Genomic DNA, 23147 nt, shown 5'->3' with positions numbered 1-23147 from the left:
TGAAACTAAGTAATAATAATAATAATAATAATAATAAGGATGATGATAATGATAATTATTTAAAAAGCAAAATCAAAAAATTGCACTCTGCGTTTATGTGAAGTGGAGGGACACTGTGAACAAATCTAACATCAGCTGATATGTTTTAGAAGGTGATTAAAGTAAAGGCCATGGTTATGTGGCAATGGGATTGGAGCATTGGGATAAACAATTATTTACTTAGACGTGACCCTTATATGCCTGACTGTCAAACTCCAGGAAGAAATGAGCTGCACGGTGTCTCGTCGTCAAGGTTACGTGTACCGAATCAGAAACTTTCACTGGTGACAAGCTAATTGTTTCGCTAACAGTGGGTAACTCAATGACTGTAGAAAAGTCATTGGGGTAACTAGTACAGTTCGCCATTGTGCTATATATATTTCAGTTACAAACCCATAAATAATGATGAAAAAAAATGTCCGAAGTGGTTAAAAAGGAAGACAAGTCGGGAGCTGTTTCGGTTCGGGTAAAGTTTCCTTGACTTATCTTGCCTTTCGCTAAATCATCAAACTCGTGTATGCTGTTTTTAGGTCATTTTCTGGAGTATTTACATTTTATGACTGTATTGCAGGTGGAAGACGATTTAAGACAACTCAAACCTAGTCTTGAGAAAGTGACTGTCAGTGAGGGGAGGACAACACTGAACACTCAGGCCCTGAACATCAGGGTGAGAAATCTTCACGCACAGTAGCATTTATATTAAATAAAGAGACTTAAGTGAAACATAGTACACGTAAGAACCGACAGTTAATAAGTTCTTGACTGTCTGTAGAAACATGCAGAGGATTGTTTGAAAACAGTGAATAAGCAGCAGCTGGTTCTTCCTCCCATTGAAGATTTACAAAAAAAGACTATTTCTAAATGGTAAGTAGTATTTTTAGTGGGAATATTTTGCTCAACCATTACCTTTTTGCAAATTTGATTAAATATGTTTAGAATTGTTGTGAATTCTGGTTAATTGGGATTGTGAGTCTGAAAGAAAGTCTTTACACAGGACTCCTTGTCTGGAGAAAATCTCAGATGTGAAGAAACAGAGAGAAAACCTTCCAGGAGCTCCAGCAGGGGAACAGGTAGATTATTATGTGCATTCAGAAACTTTAAAAAAGGATAATAAATGACCTTTTTTCAATTAATGAGGGTGTGTACAAGCTAAACACGTGCAATACGATAGGGAAGGTAAAAGCGGGCAAGGATTGATACCTTTTTTGTTTAGCAAAAATCCTAACTATTTACACGCTCATTGGAAAAATTATTAGGTACACCTGTTTGCATTAACAGCATGTCAATGCAAATATCAATAGCCCAATCACACGGCAGCAACTTGGTGCATTTAGGAATGTACAAAATCACCTGCTGAAATTCAAACTGAGCGTCAGAATGGGCAAGATGATCTCTGGACGTAGCATTGTTGGCGCCAGGCGGTCTGTTCTGAGTATTTCACAAATTGCTAGTTTACTGGGATTTTCCTGCACAACCATCTCTATAAGGTATACAGAGGATTGTCTGAAAGAGAGAAAATATACAGTGAGCGACAGTTCTCTGGATCAGAGGAGAATAGCCAGACTCCTTTGAGTTGATCCATCACTTTACGGTTACAGTGTAACCATCTTCAGATGGCTGCTTCCAGCAGGATTATGCACCATGTCACAAAGATTGTTCACCTCAAAGTGGTTTCTTGAACATGACAATGAGTTCACTGTACTCAAATGGTCTCAACAGTCACATGATCTTAAACAGAGCACCTCTGGGATGCAACAGATCTGTATTAGTGGCGTGATGCTGTCAAAGTCTCTGAGGAATGTTTGCAGCCCCTTGATGAAACTTGTGCCATGATGAATTAAGGCAGCTATGATTCAAAAGGGGGTTCAACCTGGTACTGATGAGGTATACCTAATGAATAGACTAATGAGAGTGCATCTTCTATTACAATTTCTGATTTTTTTTCCTTTCTCTGTTTCAGGACAAGTTAGCATTGAACATGTGTTTGCCAAACAAAAGATCCATTAGGCATCAGAAATCTGGGAAATTGCTTACTGATACTCACAGGAAGAGAGCAAATGAGGTAAGTAATATTCCATAAATGTAGAATAACCTGTAGTTGTAGTTTGCTATCATGCATGATTTCTTTAGAAACTACACCTTACAGAAAGCCATAGGGTCTTTCAAATGAAGTATAAACATGGTATTACATTTACTGATCATATACATAATGTTATAACATAAACAACTCTTAATCCAGTTATTCTTATTGTGATGTATTATTTATCACAGGTGGGTCTAAAATAAACCCTGTGAACTTGCCACTTTAGTCAACTTTTCTCTGGAGCCTTTGAATCTGTTTATTATGTCGATAGTTGTTTTTTTCTCCAAAAATTATGTGCTACAGTTTGTCGGATTGAATACTCTACACAAAGTAGCTGACAGATCATTTGCAGTGGCTTTGTAAAACGGAACCACAAAAGAGAATTTCGACTTTTCATTTGTTGCAGACATCAGGCTCAATGTTTTCTAATTATATTTGAAATGTTTTCATGGGGCATTTCAGTCTTACCGCTGGAAAGAACACCATTCACTGCATGAAATCTCGGCTATAATCATAGTTTTGTCAGAGTTTAATCATGAAATAATAATTATTTCCTCCGGGTATTTGCTTTGTACAGTGAGAAAAGTTTCTGCTGCACCTGTGGTGAATTAGATATCATTGTTCTTTTCCCCGATACTTACTCTCTAATCCTTCCAATAGACAGTGTGTGCTGGAGTGAAGAGTGATGGTAGTGTTCTGTATTAATAGATGCCTCAAGTCTCATGTTCAGACAGTCTGTGACGTAAAGGTCACTTGGCTTAGGGATGACATCCAGCACTTGTCACAGCAAACAAATTAATCTTTGCAAAGGTCGGCATTAGTTTTAGATCTATTTTACACACTTTTCTGATATGTTTTTGGGAATCTCTACCTGACACAAGAAACATAGGCCAAGACTGTCACTCTGATATAGGAGAGATGGAATTGCTGGCTGCAGAAAGCGGAAAGCAGCAGATTGCAGCACATCAGCATTCTTCTAAAGTAACAGGCGCCTGATTGCTGTGCTATGGGCTACTGGTTTACAGCTGTCTCAAGACAGAAGTGGATACCTGGTCCAGCATGCCAATAAGACAGCCGTAGCTTCCCCAACTGCTAACCACTGGCTCTCTGCCTGCTACCATCTCCTGCAACTCAGGCCAGCTCTTCTTCTCTCCATACCCATGCCAGGCAATGAGCGTTTGCATTTTAGCAATTTTACAAAGGGTGCCACCTTTTTCCCAACCTCATCTGAAACAGATGTGTGCCTTTGAGGGGAGAATCTCACTGCACCTGGCTGCTACCTGTGGTCTGTCAAAGAGCTCAGTGGTCTGAGAAGAACAAAAGAAAGGACATTAGGTGACAAATCTGGAGGAGCACAAACTTTCTGTTTTATGAGTTGTGAAATGTTTAAATGTAGTCACAACAAATTCATACTGAAATTAGGCCAATAAATCTTGTTTTATTTTTATTGTAATCCAGTGTTATGAATTAAAATGTTTAAGGTTAACAGATTTGAATAACTATGATTGACAGTGAGTTACAGCGAAGGTCCTATTGCCAGTGGCACTTTTCTAAATTCTTAATGAATGCAGCAAACCTGTTGTTTCTGATAAAGCATGCTATCCTGAACCGCTTGTTTATACTTATTCCCCTAGAAAATGTTTTCATGTCTAATGGGACAGATGGGTTTTAATGTGGACAGTAGCAGGTAATGTCAGGCAGCGTTTTGTTGGTTGTGTTTACATCTGATGTGCAGTCACTGATGTTGCGAAAATCTTCTGTTCAGGCAAAAGGTGACAGGATAATCTCTGGCTCTGTGGTGAATCTTCAAGGAGCTGAATCAAAGGGCCATCACATCCTGGTAGTTCCCAAAGAAGACTTTTGGACAGGTTAGCAGCATTTCACCACCCCTACACCATCTCCTCATCTTTTATACTCCAGACAAACATCTTTTGACATTCTGTGTTTGCTTAATGTTTGCGGAAACTTTGATCAAGTCAGTAATTCCACAATACTCTATAGTGTCAAACTCCAAATCATATAAATTTTTATATTAAGTTAGTAGTATTAAGTTTAGATACTATTATATATATTTTCTTAATCCTGGGAGAGGATGAACGAGGACAGTGCCACATCCAAATTTGTGTTCTGTGTCGATCGACTACAAGGCTGCATCTCTTTATCCCAGAGAAGATTGATATTTTTCAAAGATGGGACAGCGCTCTACAGAGTCTGTAGCAGTTTTTCCTGTTTCTGTCTGCTTTTTACATTAACCTTGAATTTATTATTTAGGGAATATTAAAAAATGTCTTTTATGGAAAATGTCATTTATCTTTGCTAAAAGTTCTACTTTTTAGAATACCAAACTTTTAAGAATCTGGATAAAAGTCCATCAGCTTTGCCAAAGCTATTATGTTTTTTGTCTCATCCTTCTAGCTGTTTTAGTTTTTCTTTCATGATTTTAGGTTAAATATCTCAATGACTCTGTTCTTGAAGAGATAGCTGATGCTTGATTTGACTTCTGATCACTTTTAAAATGTATCTGGGTCTTTCTGTGAATTTTGCCCTGATAGATTCAAAGTCCACGTGCCACGAACAGCCAGTATGTAAAACAAAAGCTGAATCCACTTATTTAAGAGCAGACAAAGACTGCACACCCACTGAGACACCAGCTTTCGCCACAACTTCCAAGAGCATGGTTCCTAGAAGTCCTCAGGTACACTAATTCAAAAATAGTAGGTGCTAAAAACCAACATTTTCATGAATTGTAACACTGTTATTAATAACTAAGCTGGGTGTCTCTCACTTGTTTCCTCTTTAGAGCCTGCCTGTAGATATCCCCAGGTACCTTTTTACAATCAGAAGTGGACAGGTCGACCCAATGGCTGCAGACTTCTGTCATTTCAAGCAGTGTTTTGTCTTGTGCTGGAGCAGTGTGGTTGATGTTCTAGAGGCCCTGCAAAAACTGCTCAGGGAGTTTGCTGTGCCTTTAGCCAAAGTGGGTGGAGAGCGCCTGGTGGAGCTGAGCCATGTTTGGGATAGTGGTTGGAGTAAGGCTCCTTCAGCGATGCCTGTCCTCTCAGTGCTAGAAAACTGGGAGGAGGTTTCAGAACTCATCTCGCACCCAGGTCAGCGCTACAAGGGAGAGGGAGGCATCGAGGCCGCTGCCATCCACATCCAGTCCTCCTGGAGGCGCTACTTAGCCCGGACAGCCTACTTGTGCCACTGTCGCCGCAAGTGGGCGGCGGGCACCATTGCCATCTCATGGTTGATGCACGCTCAGCTGTGCCGTGTCAGGAAGGCCCTGCAGGCTCGGCGTTTTAGTCAGCTGGAAAACAGCCGCAGCCGAGCACAGGTGATGCTACTTTCTCGCTTCCATCTCTCTTTTACCTAATAATGCTCTGGTACCTGTTTTCTTGACTATTCTCTCAATTTCTCCAAATCCAATGAATCCATTGATATTTGTCCTTTGACTGTAAATGGATTCCTTTTCATTAAAATAAGGTTGCACATTGTGATTCTGTTTAGTATAAATGTTCTGTATTTTACAAGCATTTTTTAAGGCACATGGTCATTTCTAGAACACCAAGACAATTTTAGAAATTTGGACAGAAGCCATGTAATGCTATGCTAAGATGCAGTGTTATAGACAATTGTTTACAGTGGTAAAAAATGCATTTCTCTAGTACTTACAGTGTGAGATTTAAAGAAACAAACCCAGATATACACATTTTAGTAAAGTTTAAGGAGAAAACAAAAAGACAATGGAAAAGTGGACGGGATGAAGACAATAAATATAAGTATAGCCACACTGTAAAAGAAGACAGAAGCAGAAACAGTGGTAATGAAGGCTACAAAGCCTAGGGACAATCAGCTGATTGTCTGTTACAGTTCAAGTAATAATTACTACACATATGATGAAATGTTATAAAAATGAAATACGTGTTTTGGCATTTGTTAGTTATTTGATCTCTAAAAGGGAAAGGTTTCCCCTCTCTCTCTTCTGATACTCAACATCTGATTTAATGAAAAAAATTGATTATGTATTTTCTCAGTGCCACATCAATTGTGTTCTTTGTCGATCAAGCACAAGGCTACTTCTCTTCACCCCAGAGAGGATTGATATTCTTATAAGATAGGACAGCTCTCTACAGTGTCTGTAGCACTTTTACCTGTTTACCAGTTTTTTACAACCTTAGATTAATTTAGGAAATATTAGAAAATATATCTTTCTGCTTTTAAAAATGCCACACTTTTTAGCAAGTGAGCATGATTTGTGCTATTAAGTATCAATCCTGATCTAATGAACAACTAATGAATCTTATTCCACTAGTATGAAATAAAATATATTTACATAGTCATGGCTTCTGCGTTTTTCAGTAAGCTACAAGGCAGATTTAGGTGAAGAAAATCAAATATTGTTCAGAGAATGTGTTTTATATATTGCCCACATACTGGAAAGGGATTTTTTCTTCATTCAAAAATAATATGTTACTGTGAATTTTAACGTGTAAATAAACAGTAAACATGTTCTAATCGCACTGGCATAATTTAAGAGATGCAAAAGAGTGACGGTACATATAATCTACACCAGAACTGCAGTTAAAAACAAGTTCGTTTTTTTATTTATTAGGCTGAAAAGACTGATTTTCTTCATTGAAGACTTCCAGGCAGGCTTCCCAAAGTTTATGTTCAGTATCTCCAAATATTTTAACATCTCCTTAACATGGCAGAATGCATGACGTATACTTAACTACGTTAACTTGTAATCTTAGACATGGGAAATAAAACAGTGTTTCTATTTAAAAGACTGCTGTGACAGTTCAATTGTTCTACATACGTAATATTCTGTAATCCTTTTCCCTTTTCTTGTAGATGTCATGTCTCTGTGTCATCTGGCTGAACATCTTCTAGAGCGCTGACATAATATTAATTAGTGCCTAAAACCTCATTTAGTTTTACCATTACTGTGTGTGTATACATGCACTAAATGTATGTTCTCACTCTTAAAGCATTCATACCCTGGTAATTAAGCCTGCTAATCTTCCCCTGGCAGTAGCATCATGTACCTTGCTGATTGAATTAATTGTGAGAAGATGTTCCTAAAGTAAACGCTTAATTTAATTACGGTGGTATTTTATGCTTGGTTTGCTTCTGTGAGCCCAGAGAGAGATTGGCTTGATGTGTTTTAGCTATGCAATGATATGATGATTTGTGTGTGTATGTGTGTGTGTGCATACGCTCTGGCGATCCCATCTCTGATCGCTCCTTTTTTCCGTCCCCAGCATCTGGCAGCCAACTGGAAACGCATCCAGTCCTTCAAGAGGACCATTATCCACATCCCTTCATTAGGTAGCTTTCTTTGCCTGCTGCACACACACAAGCACATCTGATCTAGCAGCAGTCACCCCCGGTCTCACCACTCTGCTGCCCCAGTCTGTGGCCCTGGTGCAGGCACTCTGTCTCGTTCAAATGACTCTCTGCAGGAAAGCACTCACAGGATGATGACAGTCCCCATGCCAGGGAACTGAACAATTTAGTCTCAATCGCCATTTAATTTGTAGATTAAGCAAATGAAAAGCCATTATGGTGAATATTTACAAGCGGCACAAAGGTCTTATTTTATTGCTGCGCAAAAAAAAGGCAGAAAAAAAAGACACAAAAGAGGAATCACTGCTGTGTTTTTCACGCTAAACACAGAGTGCAATCTAGGATCGGTTCTTGTTCTAATTTCACTGCAGCATCCACATTTAGACAGTAATCAGGCATGTGCATTGTAAATCATTGAGCGATTGTCTAAAATTATTAAGCCTAATTACTAGCAGATGGAATGCTTTATTTGCACTTGGGGTGACTACAGAGAGTGCTGTGTGAGCAAGGATAATTAGAAAGTTGAACCCCATTGTTGTTAATTAGCATGAATCCAATCATTTAATTACCTTGATTCAGTTGAGGATTCTCTCTCAGGCAGAAATCCAGACATACATGGGCTAAAATCCTGGCGGTATCACTGAATGTAGTTCAGTGGTGGCTGGACATGGTGCAGCAGGACTCCCAGCACGCGACAGGCACAGCACCTGCTAGTTATTAAGCTAAATTAATCATCGGATTGCACTACAGTGTGATTAGACTTAAGTCCCTCATCCCCAAGTCTAGTAACACACGCATTATCAGTAGTTGTACAGAGCTACAGATTTTTAAACTGTTAGATAACATATAACATTTTTCTGACAGGATACTCTCAGAGGAAACGACTGAACTTGAGAGGCTTTGACATCCTACAGAACATCCAAATGAGCAGGTTGTGTGATATTAGAGGTAAGCTGCACAGCTTACGTTTTTTTATTGTTCATATCTGTAAACATGCCATTTGTAAAACACTCTTTGTGTAATTGTAGATGAAAATGTGGAGGTGATCTACATATGTCCCCAGCATCTGGGAAACGACATCTTGGACTATTACACCAGCCTCCTGAAGTGTGATGGAGCCACAGATGGGGCTGATACCAGGACCGCTCGAGCCTCATCCTCTGTGAGACGCTACATCATCCTCACACCTGAGGCTGTAGATTATTTCCCAGTAAGGATGACAGTATTCACCAATTTACTTGCAACTTTTAAGTATTAACATGATAACAATGTGCCTTTTGAGCACAGAAATCTGCTTACTATATATTTATAGATGCCACAAGCGTTTGTAGTTTATAAATTATCCTCTAGAGGGTACCAAAGGAGGTTGTTGTTATAGCGCTACACTCTGTCTAACATTTTTTCATCTTTCTTTCTACTTGTCAAACCAAAACTCTACATATTTTGCAAGTTTTACTGAATTTAACTGAGGGTGTTTTCAGATGTTGTTCAGCAGATGATTAAATTCCATAGTGGGTGGTTTAATTAACTCATCATTACATTTAAAGGCTGTATTTTTAATAGTTCTGAGTATCTCACTGCTATAAAAGTGAAGCTGTTGCTATATTTATCTTTGCACATCCAGCCATTCTATCCATCTTATTCCATCGTTTTGCGCTAGATTGAATGTGCAACATGACATGGTCTTCTTCATTCTTTTTATTGATTTTCCTGCTGTTTTGTTGTTAAACTGTGCCAGACGTGTTGCTGAGATGAATCACTGCTACCCATGGCTGGCAGCGCATTCTGCCAGTGACAGAAGGGATAATTCCATGTGGATCAAATAAATACAGATGTGAAGTAATTAGTTGTATTCCCAAGGAGCTCATTGGGAGCACACATTAAAGATGTGAAGGATAGGGGAGGCCTCCCACAGGCAGCTTTTATCAATTCAACCTGCTAGAATACAGGAGAGGTCAAAACCCTGCTGGCTATTTCAATAATAGATCTGTTTTGTGTACACAGTGATAAATCAGGTCAAGAAACAACCCTTGGAAGAGACAGTGAAAACGCTCCGCTTTGAAAATCGTCCTCCCCTCTTCTCTTCCAGACCCATAACATGTGCCTGTCTACACTTCTGAAGTACAGTCCACAAACCCTGAAGCACATCAGAAACCTGATCCAGGGGAAGCATGCCTATATTGTGGGTGGAATTGCCCACGTGGATGACCTGGCGGTAGCTGATGAGTTAGGGCTACCAATCCTGGGTCCAGAACCTGCTATTGCTCAACACTACAGCACCAAATCTGGAGGGAGGAGAATTTTTGTGGGGGCAGAGGTCGATGTGCCACCTGGTCAAGGAGACATCTACTCGCTAAACCAGGTCAGACACCAAATACTGCATTACACAGTCCTTCATCACTGCTCAGTAACAGATGAAAACATAATACATTTTCCCTCCTAATGTTTGTGTTAATTTAGTTTGCACATTTTTCAATCTTGGTCAAGCTTCATGAAACACTGGCAGAGCTTATGACTCAAAACACTGATGTGCAGCGCTGGCTCTTCAAGATTGACTCAGAGGATGGCAGCCACGGTACAGCATATTGTGATACATGCCATCTTAGTTGCTATAAGTGGGCTCTGCAGGAGTATCATCGTTACGGTCCGGAGCTGTGGAACCCAAAATGCATTCAGGTAAAGATGTGACTCAGAGCATTATGTCAATCTTCCTGTGACTTAAAATTTTTGAGCATAATTTTACACTGAATTTTATGCAATGTTTTATTAAATGAGTTTGAATTTGGAGTTTCTGTTTTTCTTTTTTGATTACTTTTCCTTATTACATCTCACCAAATTTATGTTTTTTTTACTATTATATCCTGTTTTTATGGCTCTCTCCAAAGCAGTGGTTTTGCAAAAACACAATACAAATAAAGTTTATTGCGATTATTATTACAGCACCCATGAGGAATCTCCCACTTTAAGTTAACATGGTAACAACTAAATAGTTAACAGATAACACTACAGTAGCGACTGGATATTAAAGTCCAGACTGTGCCCAGGTGTTCAGAAGAAGAGAGAGCCCCAAAAAAGGGTTAGATTCACTTCTGTCACTGAAGGAACAAAAGTGTATGTCACATTAGGGTCAAAGAGATGTCATTTTTCACCCTGGGGTCAGTGGCAATGCTGATTCCCTTAGTACAGTATTTTAAACGTCATCCCAGGAGCCTCAGAACAGTAAATCAATAGATGACATTTTTTAATTTTATACATATTTTATACATATAGATATATCCTGAAACACACACATAACCTAGAGTGCTTTAACTCATCCAACAGTAACAAATCACGGTACACATAGTGTATTTAACATACTGTTGCCTATCCGTATAGTACTGTGCAAAACTCTTGAGTCACCCCCTCATTTTTATATTTTCCTAAGAAAACAAGTGCAGTGACTTATTGAAATGTCTACATACATACAAATAAATACAGTATATAAGGCATAAACAGAGTTTATACCATTCTAACAACATTGAAAGTCAACATTTGGTATCACCACCTTTAGGAAGACTTTGTTGCAATAGGCTTCTTGAAGCTCTTCTTTGGATGTTGCAAATCAGCTTTTACAGATGGTGGATCCTGACCTCCTCCGTCCATACTAACAGCGATTTAAACCAAAATCTTCAAATTTGGTTCACTGCTTTTTAAGACCTGTTGCCACTGATTTTCAGTCTAGTACTTGTGTAATTTTTCTTTCTTAAGAATCGCTTCTTGGCAGCAACCTTTCCACTGGGATCATTTCTAATGGGACAGCAAATAGATCAACTAAAGTGTCAAATGTATCTCTCAGTCCCTGGCTCAGGTCTTTATTGGATTTTCTCATATTTCTTAAGGACTTTCATCTGCTGTTCATGTGCTGCAGATAGTTTTTTTTTAATTTTATGTCATTTTTTGTAGATTCGGTTAAAGAATTGGAAGCAAATTGTGTTTATGTGACAGCAGCTAGTAACAAAGTTCCTAAAGATACAATTTACAATTGATACTTTGCTGAGTTGCTTGTTGTGTGGCTCAACAAAAAAAAGTAAGAAAAAAATATTCTTCTGAAGATGGCCAGTTGCAAGGACTGGACTGAAAATAAGGGAAGAAGCAACCAAAGAAAAACTTCAAAAAGTCTAGAGAAATATTGCTCAAGATCACTTAGGAAATTAGGAGAAAATACATCCTTTAAAACGAAATTTAAAGAAATGGGGGGAGATTCAAGGCTTTCCCAAAGTAATGTGTATTTTGATACTTTTACTCTGCAGCTTGAGTGAGGTTTTCGCCTTAGTTGTTACCTTAGCATGTAAAGTTCTTTGTGATGGCTGCTGTGAATTGTCACTGTATCAGTAACTTTGTATAGAACAGAACTGAATAGTTTAAATACAAGTTACATTAATATTTGCTATACTGAGCTTTTTACATCTGTTACACTCATTAGATGGATCTGAGCTCTCTGTAAAATAAAGTCTAAATTGCAAATGCGATGTTGCAAGAATTCATTTGTTTTTCCTGAAAATATAAATCCTGGTTTCATCTTGGATCTATTTAGAACAAATAAAATGTATTTAATCAATGGTAAACCATTCATTTACAACAAATGCAATCTGTACACAGCGCCTGAGCCCCTGGCTCTTATTTCTCATATGCTTACAAAGTAGCCTTTGATTTTCTGTCATGTGTTAATTACCGTATTTTGCCATTTAACTGGGAGCACTGTGTAAACTAATTACAGGCTAATGATTGTGGGCTTGGAGCACAACAATTTTACTTTTTATTCCATTCGGAAGAATAGCAGTCATCTCAAGGTTCTTGTGGCTCCCTCTGTTTTTGTTCCTATTAGCTCATTCTTTAATTCAGAGTGTATGTGTGGTGCGGGGCTGTAATTGTTGTGGCTTTGGTGCTGTTAATTATGGCAGAGAGTGGCTGAGCCACAGCCAAGGTCCATAATGGTGGCTGAAGCAGCACAGGGAAGTAAATGGGGTTTCTTTCACCAGCTGGGGTCCCATGGAGAGGGAAGAGTGCCGAGGCCCCCAGTGTAGGCCGACAGCCTCGGGGCTTCTGGGCCATATGGACACAACACTTTAACTGGCCTTTATTCTACACCTTGCTCTTTTAATCAAAGCAAAGCCCACATCCTGTGCTCTTCATTGCATGATGTTTTTCTTACGATATTGTTTTCTCCTAAAATCTGTTAGCCACTTGGATGTGAATCATACTGACCTTCTGTTGAAATGCTTTATACAGAAGAGTGCAATCTGGCTCTTTGTGCTGAAAGATCATAAAACAGTATTGTTGAGTAGATCCGAGCATATTAATATGTTATATTAATGTATCTAATCGTTATCTTCTTCACACAGCAAAAACTATCATGAATGTTTAACCTTCTTCATACATTTTGAGAAATGACGCTCATTAATAGAGCACTTTGCTGAAAAACAATAGATCTAACTGTACTCGTAATGACAGCTAGTGAATACACTCCAGAATATTTCACAAGCTTTACGAAAACAGTAGTTTTAATAAATTATTAATCAAATACAAATGATCAAATTAAGCATTATAATACTAATCCATAATTTATCAGCTTTCACCAATAATTGTTTACCAATAAATATCAAAGGGATTATTAAAGTGTATATTATCATATGTGTCATAGTTTAGTTAAAGTCCCATTATATTCACTATAAAAGTAGATGGGGGATAAATGAGTGTGACTGGCCCTTTTTTCTTAATTATTGCTTGCTCTGACGGGCTCCATATGAGAAAGCTTGAGTCAGATGATACCATGTGCTCGTTCAAAATAATATTAACATTCAGAACCCTTCTGGCTATGCAAAAGGATAGCCTAAAATGATACAAAAAGGAGAATGGATGGGTGGTGGTGGTGTGTGTGTGTGTGTGTGTGTGTGTGGGGGGGGGGGGGGTTCATCCTTACTATAGGAGCTTTTGCACAGGTCTTAGAAAGCGTGTGTTTCTCAAAATATTGTGAGGCCCACAGCTTCCAGCACAATGTTTTAGCCTGCAGAAAGCCCCCAGGCCTCTTTTAGCATTTACACAGAGAGAGGTTAAAGACATGTAGATCTGCAGCCTTGCAATGCCCGAAGGGGGCCATACACACACTTAAGCGCTCACACAGCTTGCATATGGATCATTAGGCACAAGAGGGTAAAAATTACACCTAATAGCGTCAACAGATGGAGTATTTCTTTTTGTCATGCTGTGTACAAACAGATCTTGAGCAACACCTTATTTAGGTTAAGTTTGTCAGCGAAATGGGTCATTTGATAATCACTACCACTGAAGAGGTAGAGGGACATTTAATACAGATGTTCTATGTCTAAATATTGTGCAGTCTGTGCTTGCATGGAGGAGTTTAAATATGTAATGTTTTGCCTTAATATAATTAGCCTGAATTTAGGAATTTAAAATATTTCCTTTAGTCTATATTTATATATGTGTATATATATATATATGTGTATATATATGTATATATATGTGTGTATATATATATATATATATATATATATATATATATATATATATATATATATATATATATATATATATATATATATATATGTATACACATATATATATATGTATACATATATATATATATATATATATATATATATATATATATATGTATACATATATATATATATATATATATATATATATGTATACATATATATATATATATATATATATATATATGTGTATATATATATATATATATATATATATATGTGTATATATGTATATGTATATATATATATATATATATATATATAGTTTTGTTTTTTTCATTGCAAAGACAATCCTAAGTATTTATTTACAATGTTTATGCAAAGAAATTTTGCCTCAGTTTGTACAAGAAATCCAAGGATGAGGTTGAAGTAAAGCAAATATTCATGCGAAATATATAAGTAGCCTGATTATATCTTCCTGTTCCTGAGACCTGTTCACTGTAGTATCTCAGTTGTTGTGCTATGTAGTGGAGAGGTGAAATGGCAATCAAAGAGCCAGGGCAACATCTATTTTATTTATGACCAGATTGCTTGGCTTTATGTGGACACCAAGCAAAGGCTGAATCCTATCACAGGGTACTATACGCAGTTTAAGTCCAAATAATTTATTGCAAAATACCTCTCTTTCTTTTCTTACTGTCCTGCTGTTTCTGTGAACTGCATAGGCAAAGTCCCGGGGTGAGTTTGCTCTTCCGTTGAGAATGACAACCGTTCCCTTACACTTTTTGCCGCACCATTGTGTGCTTTATGGTTTGTATAGGGGGAATCACTGTGTAGCATTTGACCTCGCCTCTTACAGTACTTGAATATGATGATGGCTGTTACATGACTGGAATATCAACAGTATAATCTCTGGTCCTGTCTCCAGTGAAGCCCAACAGCGTGCACTCAAAACAAAGTAATGATCTTGATAGTATGAGGACAGAAGAAAGATATTATTTCTACTTATAATTTAGTCATCTCTTAAAAATGTTTTTCATGTTTTATTGTGTATGAAAAAAATTAAATTCTTCTCTGTTGGCGCCACACGTACAGCATTGTTGTTGTTGTTGTCATACTGGCTACAGAGGGTTTAGTCAGGGCATTGTATTTTAAATATAGCCATCATAGCCTTATAAGAAGAGAGTTGTACTTGTTGTTGTCAAACTGTTTCAGGGAAACCTAAAACAAAAGTTAGAAATTAACAGCATAATTAAGTGGTGTAACCATTATGGCATTTCCTAGTTACAGAAACAAGAGTGATATCGATCTCAGTCAAGCCCTGATTGATCCCCAGATAGATGGGGTTAGCTTACGTATTCATCAACTGCCCAGTGGAGAGAGTTGTTATTGAGGGCAGCTGCTTGGAGGCTGTGAGTTAAAGCCATTAGACTCCTGAGGCCTTCTGATAATAGGCTGTCACTCACAGATGGACCCTCCCGCAATATCCATCAGACACTTGCACAGAAATTGAAGCAGCCACCCAAGGTCTGGGGGACAACAAGCAGTCACTGGAGTCAAACACAATGTGCTTCCAATAATATGGTCAACACATACAAAGCTTTAATAATAATGAAGTAACTGAAACTTATTATTTTGCATTGAATTGATACAAAAACTCCTAAAATTTGCACAATATTCAGTAGATGCTTAATGTATGCACTTTCTTTCTGTAGGAGACTGTGCTGCTCAGATATTTAGATGAGATCCCAGAATGGCTGACCCATTATGCCCAGCCTGCTAAAACCTCCTGCTATCCCAACTGGGCCTGCTTCCTGAAGACCTTCCTCAGGCAAGGTTAGATATCTATTGTCAGGCACGGAATGCTTTTCACTTGCAAATATAGCAGCATGTAATATGGATTTCCTATGTCGTTCCTGCTTCACAGGTGTTGCCTTTGTGAAATGCGAAATTCAATAATTTTCATGTAACTTTCTGTGATTGCTAAACAGCTGCTAGGAGAGTTCAGGTCCTGTATTACTGTTAGGCTGTGTTTTGTTGAGGGTACTAGAGCCATTTATCTGCTCTGCTATGTTCCCAGGAGGTGTGGTGGAGGCCTACCCCCCTTCAAACAGTGTCACCTGTCTGACAGTAGATCTGCTGCTGGAGCCAGGGGGTGAAGTGACCATGTTCTCTTGTGGAGACCAACTCCATGGTGGTTGTAAACTTGAAGCTATAGGCTCCATTGTTCCTCAGAGCTCTGTACACCCAGAAACTTTGCACTCCATCTGCACCCGTGTAGGCCGGGCCTGCCTGCAGCGGCGTATCGTAGGTTATGTCTCTGTGGATCTCGTTAGCTTTCTGGACCATAACACCATGGAGAAGAAGGTGAGACACAAACAGAGAAGATCTTAGCTTATCTATCATAATAGATATGATCTAAGGTGTTACAACACATTCTGCAAATGCTTTTATTTCAACGTATTGGTGGAAAAGATCAATTTTTAGGCTGGATCCATAGGAGCAGTTAGGTGCCGCCCATATTAGTCCCCTGGGATCTAAAAAAAAAGATAAGGCAAACTGTGGGCACTGGGAGCAAATGTGTCACAAGGCCATCTAATAAACTGTCAAGTCTTATTGTGTCGATACACTGATTCCACCATTTAAGGCTTGCCCTTTAACCTTACAATACTGAGAATTTCAGAGGCACCTATCTTTCAGACAATAGGTCATTCCAAAGTGATTTGGCAGCTTCGGGTGGGGGGATACCCTGTCAGTGTTTAACCCCTACCTGCAGCAGTCGGCTGAAATGTATCTCGCTATTATAGCCAGGCAGCATGGAAGTCTTATTTCATTTGTCAGGATTAAGTTTTGCTGAAAGCACTTTGATTTATGATATTTGAAATGGACTGGTTTATGATGCTTTAACCTCTGCTCCTAACATGTGGCTTGACTGACTGCCTATTGATTTGGAGCTGTATGATGAAATGCTTTGTATGTAATGTAGTCTATAAAATACTGTGGAATTTTACAGGTTTTACAAAAGCACAAAGAAGAAAGAAGGACACTATCTTCTTTCCCCTTCTTTCATTAAAAAACATGAAAGAACACCAGTAGCAGAATACAATTTGTCCTCTAGTTATTTATGATGGATTTTTATTCAGAACAGTTCAAAAAATATCGTCCCTGCACTTTTCCGACTTTCCTTCTTTTGTTTATATTCATAATAGATATGCCGGAGTTGGAGAAAGAGCACACTTGCCACTAGAGGGTAGTATCTTCTGGATTAGATGTAATGTACAATGTAAGCAAAGCAGTGTTGCAATTTGCATCCTATAACCTCAAATGTCCGATTTTGTTTTAGATTATCAGCATTTTTTCTTTCTTTGAAGATTTAGAAATCCAGCCAGGAATGTTTTTGTCAGTAGGCTTTGCACAGACTGTGGACTCTACCATGCTGTATTTATTTTAGGGTAAAAAACCAACTTGCAGTACTTTCTTACATCCTGTGATTTTATTTAGTCAAATTAAACTGTCATTTCAGTGACAAAATGGTGACACTAAAAGCAGAAATTTCTTAAATGTATTCGGGACAGAATCAGGCCCTTTTTCCTTTACCTGTTTAGAATGAAATAATGACAGGCTTAAAATTAATTTTCATCTTCAATGTTGACCTGAAATTGAAAGGGACTCACTGACAGCATAATTAAGAATAGACTATAAAACAGCGTGTGCTTCAATAGAGGCAGGAACATTAATGACAGATTTTTAACCATCTCCCCACACACACAAAGCTTAGATGGAAGAGAGCCACATGGGCAAACCTGTCTGGGTTTAAACATCAATTTAGATTCAAACCTGTTGCTAAAAGCTGCCTACTTTATTTGATGGGAAGAAGTGGGTCACATATGTTTGCCCTTGCAGTCTTTCCTCACATTGTGGAACGGTGGGGCCCCAGCTGCAGCATCGGGGCTTTTAATGAAAATGCAAGGCAATAGAAAACAGGTACAATCCAGGCTTACATTTCCCACAGCTTTGTTAAGAGCAACAATGGGACAGGGGTGTATGAGTTTTAGTGAGTTGAGTGAATGGCTTGGTGAAGTGTGTCCATCACTCAGGCCCAGGTATCAACCTGATATATAGAGACGTGAATCTGCCCACAGGTAGCTAAAGTACCACCTACAGAAAAGCTCACTCAGTTCTGCTAAAGTGTTTCCCACCTTGAATTTTTTTTAACTTTGTATCCACATACTGTACTTTTTCTTTTTGACGTTTTTATGTACCTCGTGAAATTTTCATACTTGTTTCTGCAGTTTATAAATCATAAGTTTGGGCATTTTCTTATTGGGAAGAAAAGGTTACTAACCAAAACTGCGTAACTTCTGCCCTATAAATCAGATTATGTCAAATCAGGAAAAAGCTATTTTTGTCTCTATAACATTTTAAAAACAAATTTTTCAGATAAACATGTCACACATTTTCCAGTTTTCCCGCTTGTGCCAATCTTTTCAAGTTTTCCAAACATCTCACATTTTCAGGTATCTCTCCGGAATTGTTTTTTACACGCTGTCGCACTAATCGGTCCCAAAAACAATTGTTATAGAAGCAGACTGTGCAATATGCTTTACAATATATTCAAATTTCATATAAAACACAGTGAAGCATTTAAGATAATTACTGCGTATGGTCAGATGTCCATGTGCTGGTGGAGATAAAGTACTCGGGTTACCGAGACTGCGGGTTCAGACAGGCAGCAATTTGCATTCGGTGGCAGGAGCGTTTACTTTGACAAATAGGAACGGCTAAAGGAGGCAGCCAACTGCCACTTAGTTATTAACAACTCCTTCACTGGTGATTTATTTGTCACTTTTGAAGAAAGGGCAGAGCTATTAGGTTATTATTGGGAAAATTAGCCCTGTTTAAGCGGAGGGCTACGACCATACCTGACCCCTTAATATACTTATAATGATGCCATTTACCATACATAACTGAACTTTACTTCTCATCAGACTTGAGCCAAACATGCCCAGGGCTGCCCGAATTCAAATACACAGGGAAGGATCTACTTTGTGCACATGTCAGAACTGAATTACCTAAATCAGTCAAACACTCACCATGCCTGTGTTTTCCTTATGTTTGCCTCTTAACATGAGTAACATTGTAAGGATTAAGAGGTGCTAACTCTTCGCTTTGTAAGGTCCAGGGATGAAATACTTTGATGTTCCATTTTTTTTGTGATTAAATTGAAATGATTAAGTCTATAGAGTTTTGTCTTCTCTCCATGACACAGAGTTCACGACGTCTTGTTTGCAGGTGTGGGCTGTTGATCTGGACATCACATACAGTAACCAGCTGGCCATGACCCAGATGCTTCTGATGATGACTGGAGGAACGCTGAATTGCCGCACAGGCTGTTTAGAAGCGCCAATGCCAATCAGCGAGAAATGCTGTGAACACCAGATCGTGCCCAAAGTACCGTCTTATATTTGCTTATATTTGCAGTTTAAATTATGTCTTTACTCACCTATCAGTGTGTTGAGTTTAGATGCTATAATTTAAATTCACACTTTTTTCTTTTTCTTCTTAAATCAAATGATGCCGTCACGTAGTTTCTGCAACAAAAAAGCAGCCTGAGACTATGGAGGCTATTCGTAGCCTTTCAGTAATCACAAAGATAGATCAACGTTTTGCTCTTCATTATTGTTAAATACAACTAAATACTGTAATTATGCACCGAGCTCAATTGGTGTTTAGGTGCTGAATTCATTATCATTTTGATAGATGAGCCTAAATAATCAACACATTAATAATTCATACCATTTTCATTATGCATGTGTATGCATGCTTGAACACCTCATCAACCTGGTGCCAGGCCTTAAACAATAGAGTTCTTTTATTAGCAGTATGCCCGAGTTTACGCTTGTTGATCTGCGACTTGTATTATTTTATCAAACATTCATTTAGTTGGTGGCCTGGTGCTTCAGTACAGCAGTTGAGCCACTGCAGTGGTTAATGGCTTCGGCGCTGGCCGTCATTAAGGCCCTGCATATTACAAACACAATTAAATCCCAGTTGGACGCTTTTATTGTTGTGTGAGGGCCCTGCATCTGACAACTGCAAACACACACCCTTCACAGCAAGTTATGGGCTATCTCCTGAGCTCACGGGGGCTTAGGCCTACTCTTTAAGTCTCCCAAAGGTGGCTGAGAAGCAGGAACATTTTTATCCTCCTAAGCCCTGCCACTTTTAAGTAATCAACCTCTCTGGTGTTACATATGACACATGCAAACAGAATCCCTCTATTACGGTGATACAGAATGTTGTGTGCAGTGAGTATTCCTTTTGTGGATTCACTAATGCTTTGATCTTAGATTGAATGAAAAAAATCTGCAGTCCCCAACCTGTAGTTTCTTTGATTGGTGTCGTACAATTAAGCTCATCTTGTGTTTGGCATGTCTTCTAAGCATTAATTGTTCCTCCCTGCAGTTAATTAAGAAAGGCCCAACAGTTTACCACATGTGCCCCGTACTCATCACGTTCACTAATCACACACACAAATTCAGCAGTGACCCTAAGGACATGTCTGGGGTTTAGCCATTTCTGCTCTATCTATTTCACACACCACCACCATACTTAGCTGCCAAATATAATCAAACTTTAAATTATTGGATTCAATGAATTAATTGACAAACAGTCATCACTCACATCTTCTGCTGTTTTCTTTTTTCTTTCTTTCTCTCTGTCTATTTTTTTTTGTCCAGGCTCCAGTTGGAAATCTTTGTGCAGTTATTGGGAACCACTTATTTCACTCTGACCTTTCCATGTTATACAATAAGGTGTTCCTTATGATGTGCAAGGCCCATGGCATAAGATTTAACAAAAAGGTAACAATTCAGAATTGATCGGCACGCTTTTCTATCATCATTTCCACTGTTCCTGTTATATGGTTAATACAAAGGGAAACTGCACAGATTTTACACATCAGAGTCTGTTTTCAGGTTTTAATGAGTACAACAGCATATGGAGGGAGGGCAACATACAGAAAAGGTGTGAATTTAAAGAGCTTAGATTTAAAGCAGGGTTGAAATGCACTAATAGTTAGTACTCTTTGCTATACAATGATGAAGCTTTATTTTTCTCTGTTTTTTGTTGCTTGCGTTTCAGACAAAGCAAGGCACAGTTTTCGCTTTTTTTGACAGCAGTAAGCGAAGCAGTATTGGAATGATGTAAGTATGTCTTACTACACCAGATCCATACAAGAAAACATGAGTTATGAACTTTCTTTCTTTATAGACAAACCATAAGCTGATCTTTTATTATTTTAAGTCAGAAATATGGACAAACATAATGTGGAAGAGAATAAGATTTTTGTTTTTTTGCTGCATATATGTGTATAAAATTTGAGGCTCATCCCCGGGAGATGGAGCCTTACTCTCCTCTGTTCAAATAGGCGATCACTTTCCAAAGAAGATAATAGGCGATTAGGTGAAAGACTTCACATGGCTAAGAGTAAAATCAATTCTTTCAGAGGATTAAGATGCCACCTCTAGCTTTGGTAATGCTACAAACTCTAAAAGTTGTTAAGCAGAGGGTTATTTAACATATTTATCACACAAATCCTTTCGCTTCCACAATGCTGTAACAGTTAAATCAAGCTGTGCTCATCCCCCTAAAGAGCGAAGATGTTGTCTGCTGAAAGTTTCATTTAACCACCACTATCAGATGAACAAGGTGATTGTTTCTTAGCTGGCGACTTGGGGATCATTAGTAAACTCGTTTGTTTGTGGTGTCGTTAATAGAACAGTCTCAGAGGATCTCCAGAGAGCTCTCGCGACCTTTGCTCGGCATCTGTCAGTCATTCATCAGGAAATATCAATCCCTAAAAGCCAAGGAGAAACCAATTTCATGGTACCATGTTAATGAGTTAATAATCTCTCCTCATCTATTTGTCATGAAACTTGTGTATCAGTGAAACTGAAAGCATGATCACTACTCATAAATATCCTAATAAGAATATATTTTCAAGTTAATGTTGATGATTTTATGGAATAATAATAGGTAATACTCTAAGTTTGCTTCCTTTTCTGTCTGCTTTACTTGAAGGAGGTGATTAAGGAAATAGAAGATATACTGCAGATGACTCAGAACAAGCTTCAACGGGAGGCTAAACCTGCATCTTAGATAGTTCCATTATCAGTGTTGCTGACTTGCTTTTCCAAAATCACTAAATATAACTAAATATGTCTACTCTGAAGATGATTGAAGGACTTTCCAAATAAATTCCTGAAAAAAAACCCTAAATATATCACAAATCTGTAAAATCACTGGCTTTGTAAAAAGTTTCAAAAGCCTGAATATACTTTACTATAAACAAAGATTACACTGCCAGAAACCTATGCAGAAGGAATTTGCATGTGTAAATCAAAAAGTGTGTACATAAAAAGAAGTCAAATGTGTGTATATAGCAATGTATGCTTCTTCTGCCAAGTCAAATGCTTCTGGTACATATATATATATATATATATATATATATATATATATATATATATATATATGTATATATATATATATATATATATATATATATATATATATATATATATATATATATATATATATATATATATATATGTATATGTATATATATATATATATGTACCAGAAGCATATATATATATGCGTTTGGTGTCACAATACACACTAGGATCTCCCAGAATACCTTTCTTCTGTACAAATTGGGCCATGCACTACTGTGGTTGATTTTTATTAAATTAGATTAGAGTCAACTAGTTTGATTGTCAAAGTCCTCATCTGGAAGCTGACAATTTCAAACAACTCGCCTCATATGGTGACATGACAGTGTTTCAGTCTGGTCCTCACTGGACTGTGAACGTTGACTTTCTAAGCTTTCTAAGTAGAGACGATGCGTGTATTCGTGGATTTGAGATTGCAAAAAAACATTTAAATCGTACTTAATTTTTATTTTGTAATTTGTATCAAGGATTTATATATGTTAATTTTATCCAAGAGCCTTACTTGATGTACATTTTTTAAAGCACATAAAATTTTAGATTTCCAGGAAAAAGCACTCATAGTCATGCTTTACCCCCCTCTGTTCAAATAGACAGTTGTATTGCAAAAAAGACAACATGTGATAATGGAAAAACTTCACAGGACTAATTCTTATGGAGGATTGAGCACCC

The 23147-nt window shown here is 37.9% G+C and overlaps 1 protein-coding gene across 5 annotated transcripts; it reads left to right on the top strand.

The window, feature by feature from the left end:
- Positions 1–10: 10 nt before the first annotated feature.
- On the top strand, positions 11–22238 carry iqch (IQ motif containing H). 5 transcript variants are annotated; one of them, XM_082540842.1, is made up of 20 exons: positions 11–505; positions 611–706; positions 812–903; positions 1034–1109; positions 2000–2101; positions 3888–3990; positions 4675–4817; positions 4923–5456; positions 7387–7453; positions 8336–8419; positions 8500–8681; positions 9561–9833; positions 9959–10147; positions 15681–15801; positions 16046–16332; positions 19258–19416; positions 20706–20828; positions 21109–21170; positions 21744–21852; positions 22048–22238. In XM_082540842.1, exons 1-20 carry the CDS (start codon positions 455–457, stop codon positions 22123–22125), a joined length of 2931 nt encoding a protein of 976 aa, XP_082396968.1. In that variant the 5' UTR covers positions 11–454; the 3' UTR covers positions 22126–22238. The 5 variants fall into 5 exon arrangements, with proteins under 5 accessions (XP_082396968.1, XP_082396970.1, XP_082396971.1 ...); XM_082540844.1 differs by lacking the exon at positions 22048–22238 and adding an exon at positions 20943–20991 and having other exon boundaries at positions 9932–10147; positions 21744–21834; XM_082540845.1 differs by lacking the exon at positions 21744–21852 and having other exon boundaries at positions 9932–10147; positions 22048–22080.
- The last annotated feature ends 909 nt before the right edge of the window (positions 22239–23147 follow it).

This window comes from Aulonocara stuartgranti, assembly GCF_965226115.1.
Source record: "Aulonocara stuartgranti genome assembly, chromosome: 7".
Taxonomy (NCBI): Eukaryota; Metazoa; Chordata; class Actinopteri; order Cichliformes; family Cichlidae; genus Aulonocara; species Aulonocara stuartgranti.
The sequence above is the reverse complement of the archived record's forward strand: the minus strand, read 5'-3'. Positions and strand labels throughout refer to the sequence as shown.

What these genes read in the sequence shown, in the direction of transcription:
- iqch (XM_082540842.1), top strand. Translation starts at nt 455, where the DNA reads ATGTCCGAAGTGGTTAAAAAGGAAGACAAGTCGGGAGCTGTTTCGGTT. An exon ending in GGAACCCAAAATGCATTCAG is followed by an intron (nt 10,148 to 15,680) that starts GTAAAGATGTGA and finishes TTCTTTCTGTAG; the next exon opens with GAGACTGTGCTGCTCAGATA. An exon ending in CGAAGCAGTATTGGAATGAT is followed by an intron (nt 21,171 to 21,743) that starts GTAAGTATGTCT and finishes TGTCGTTAATAG; the next exon opens with AACAGTCTCAGAGGATCTCC.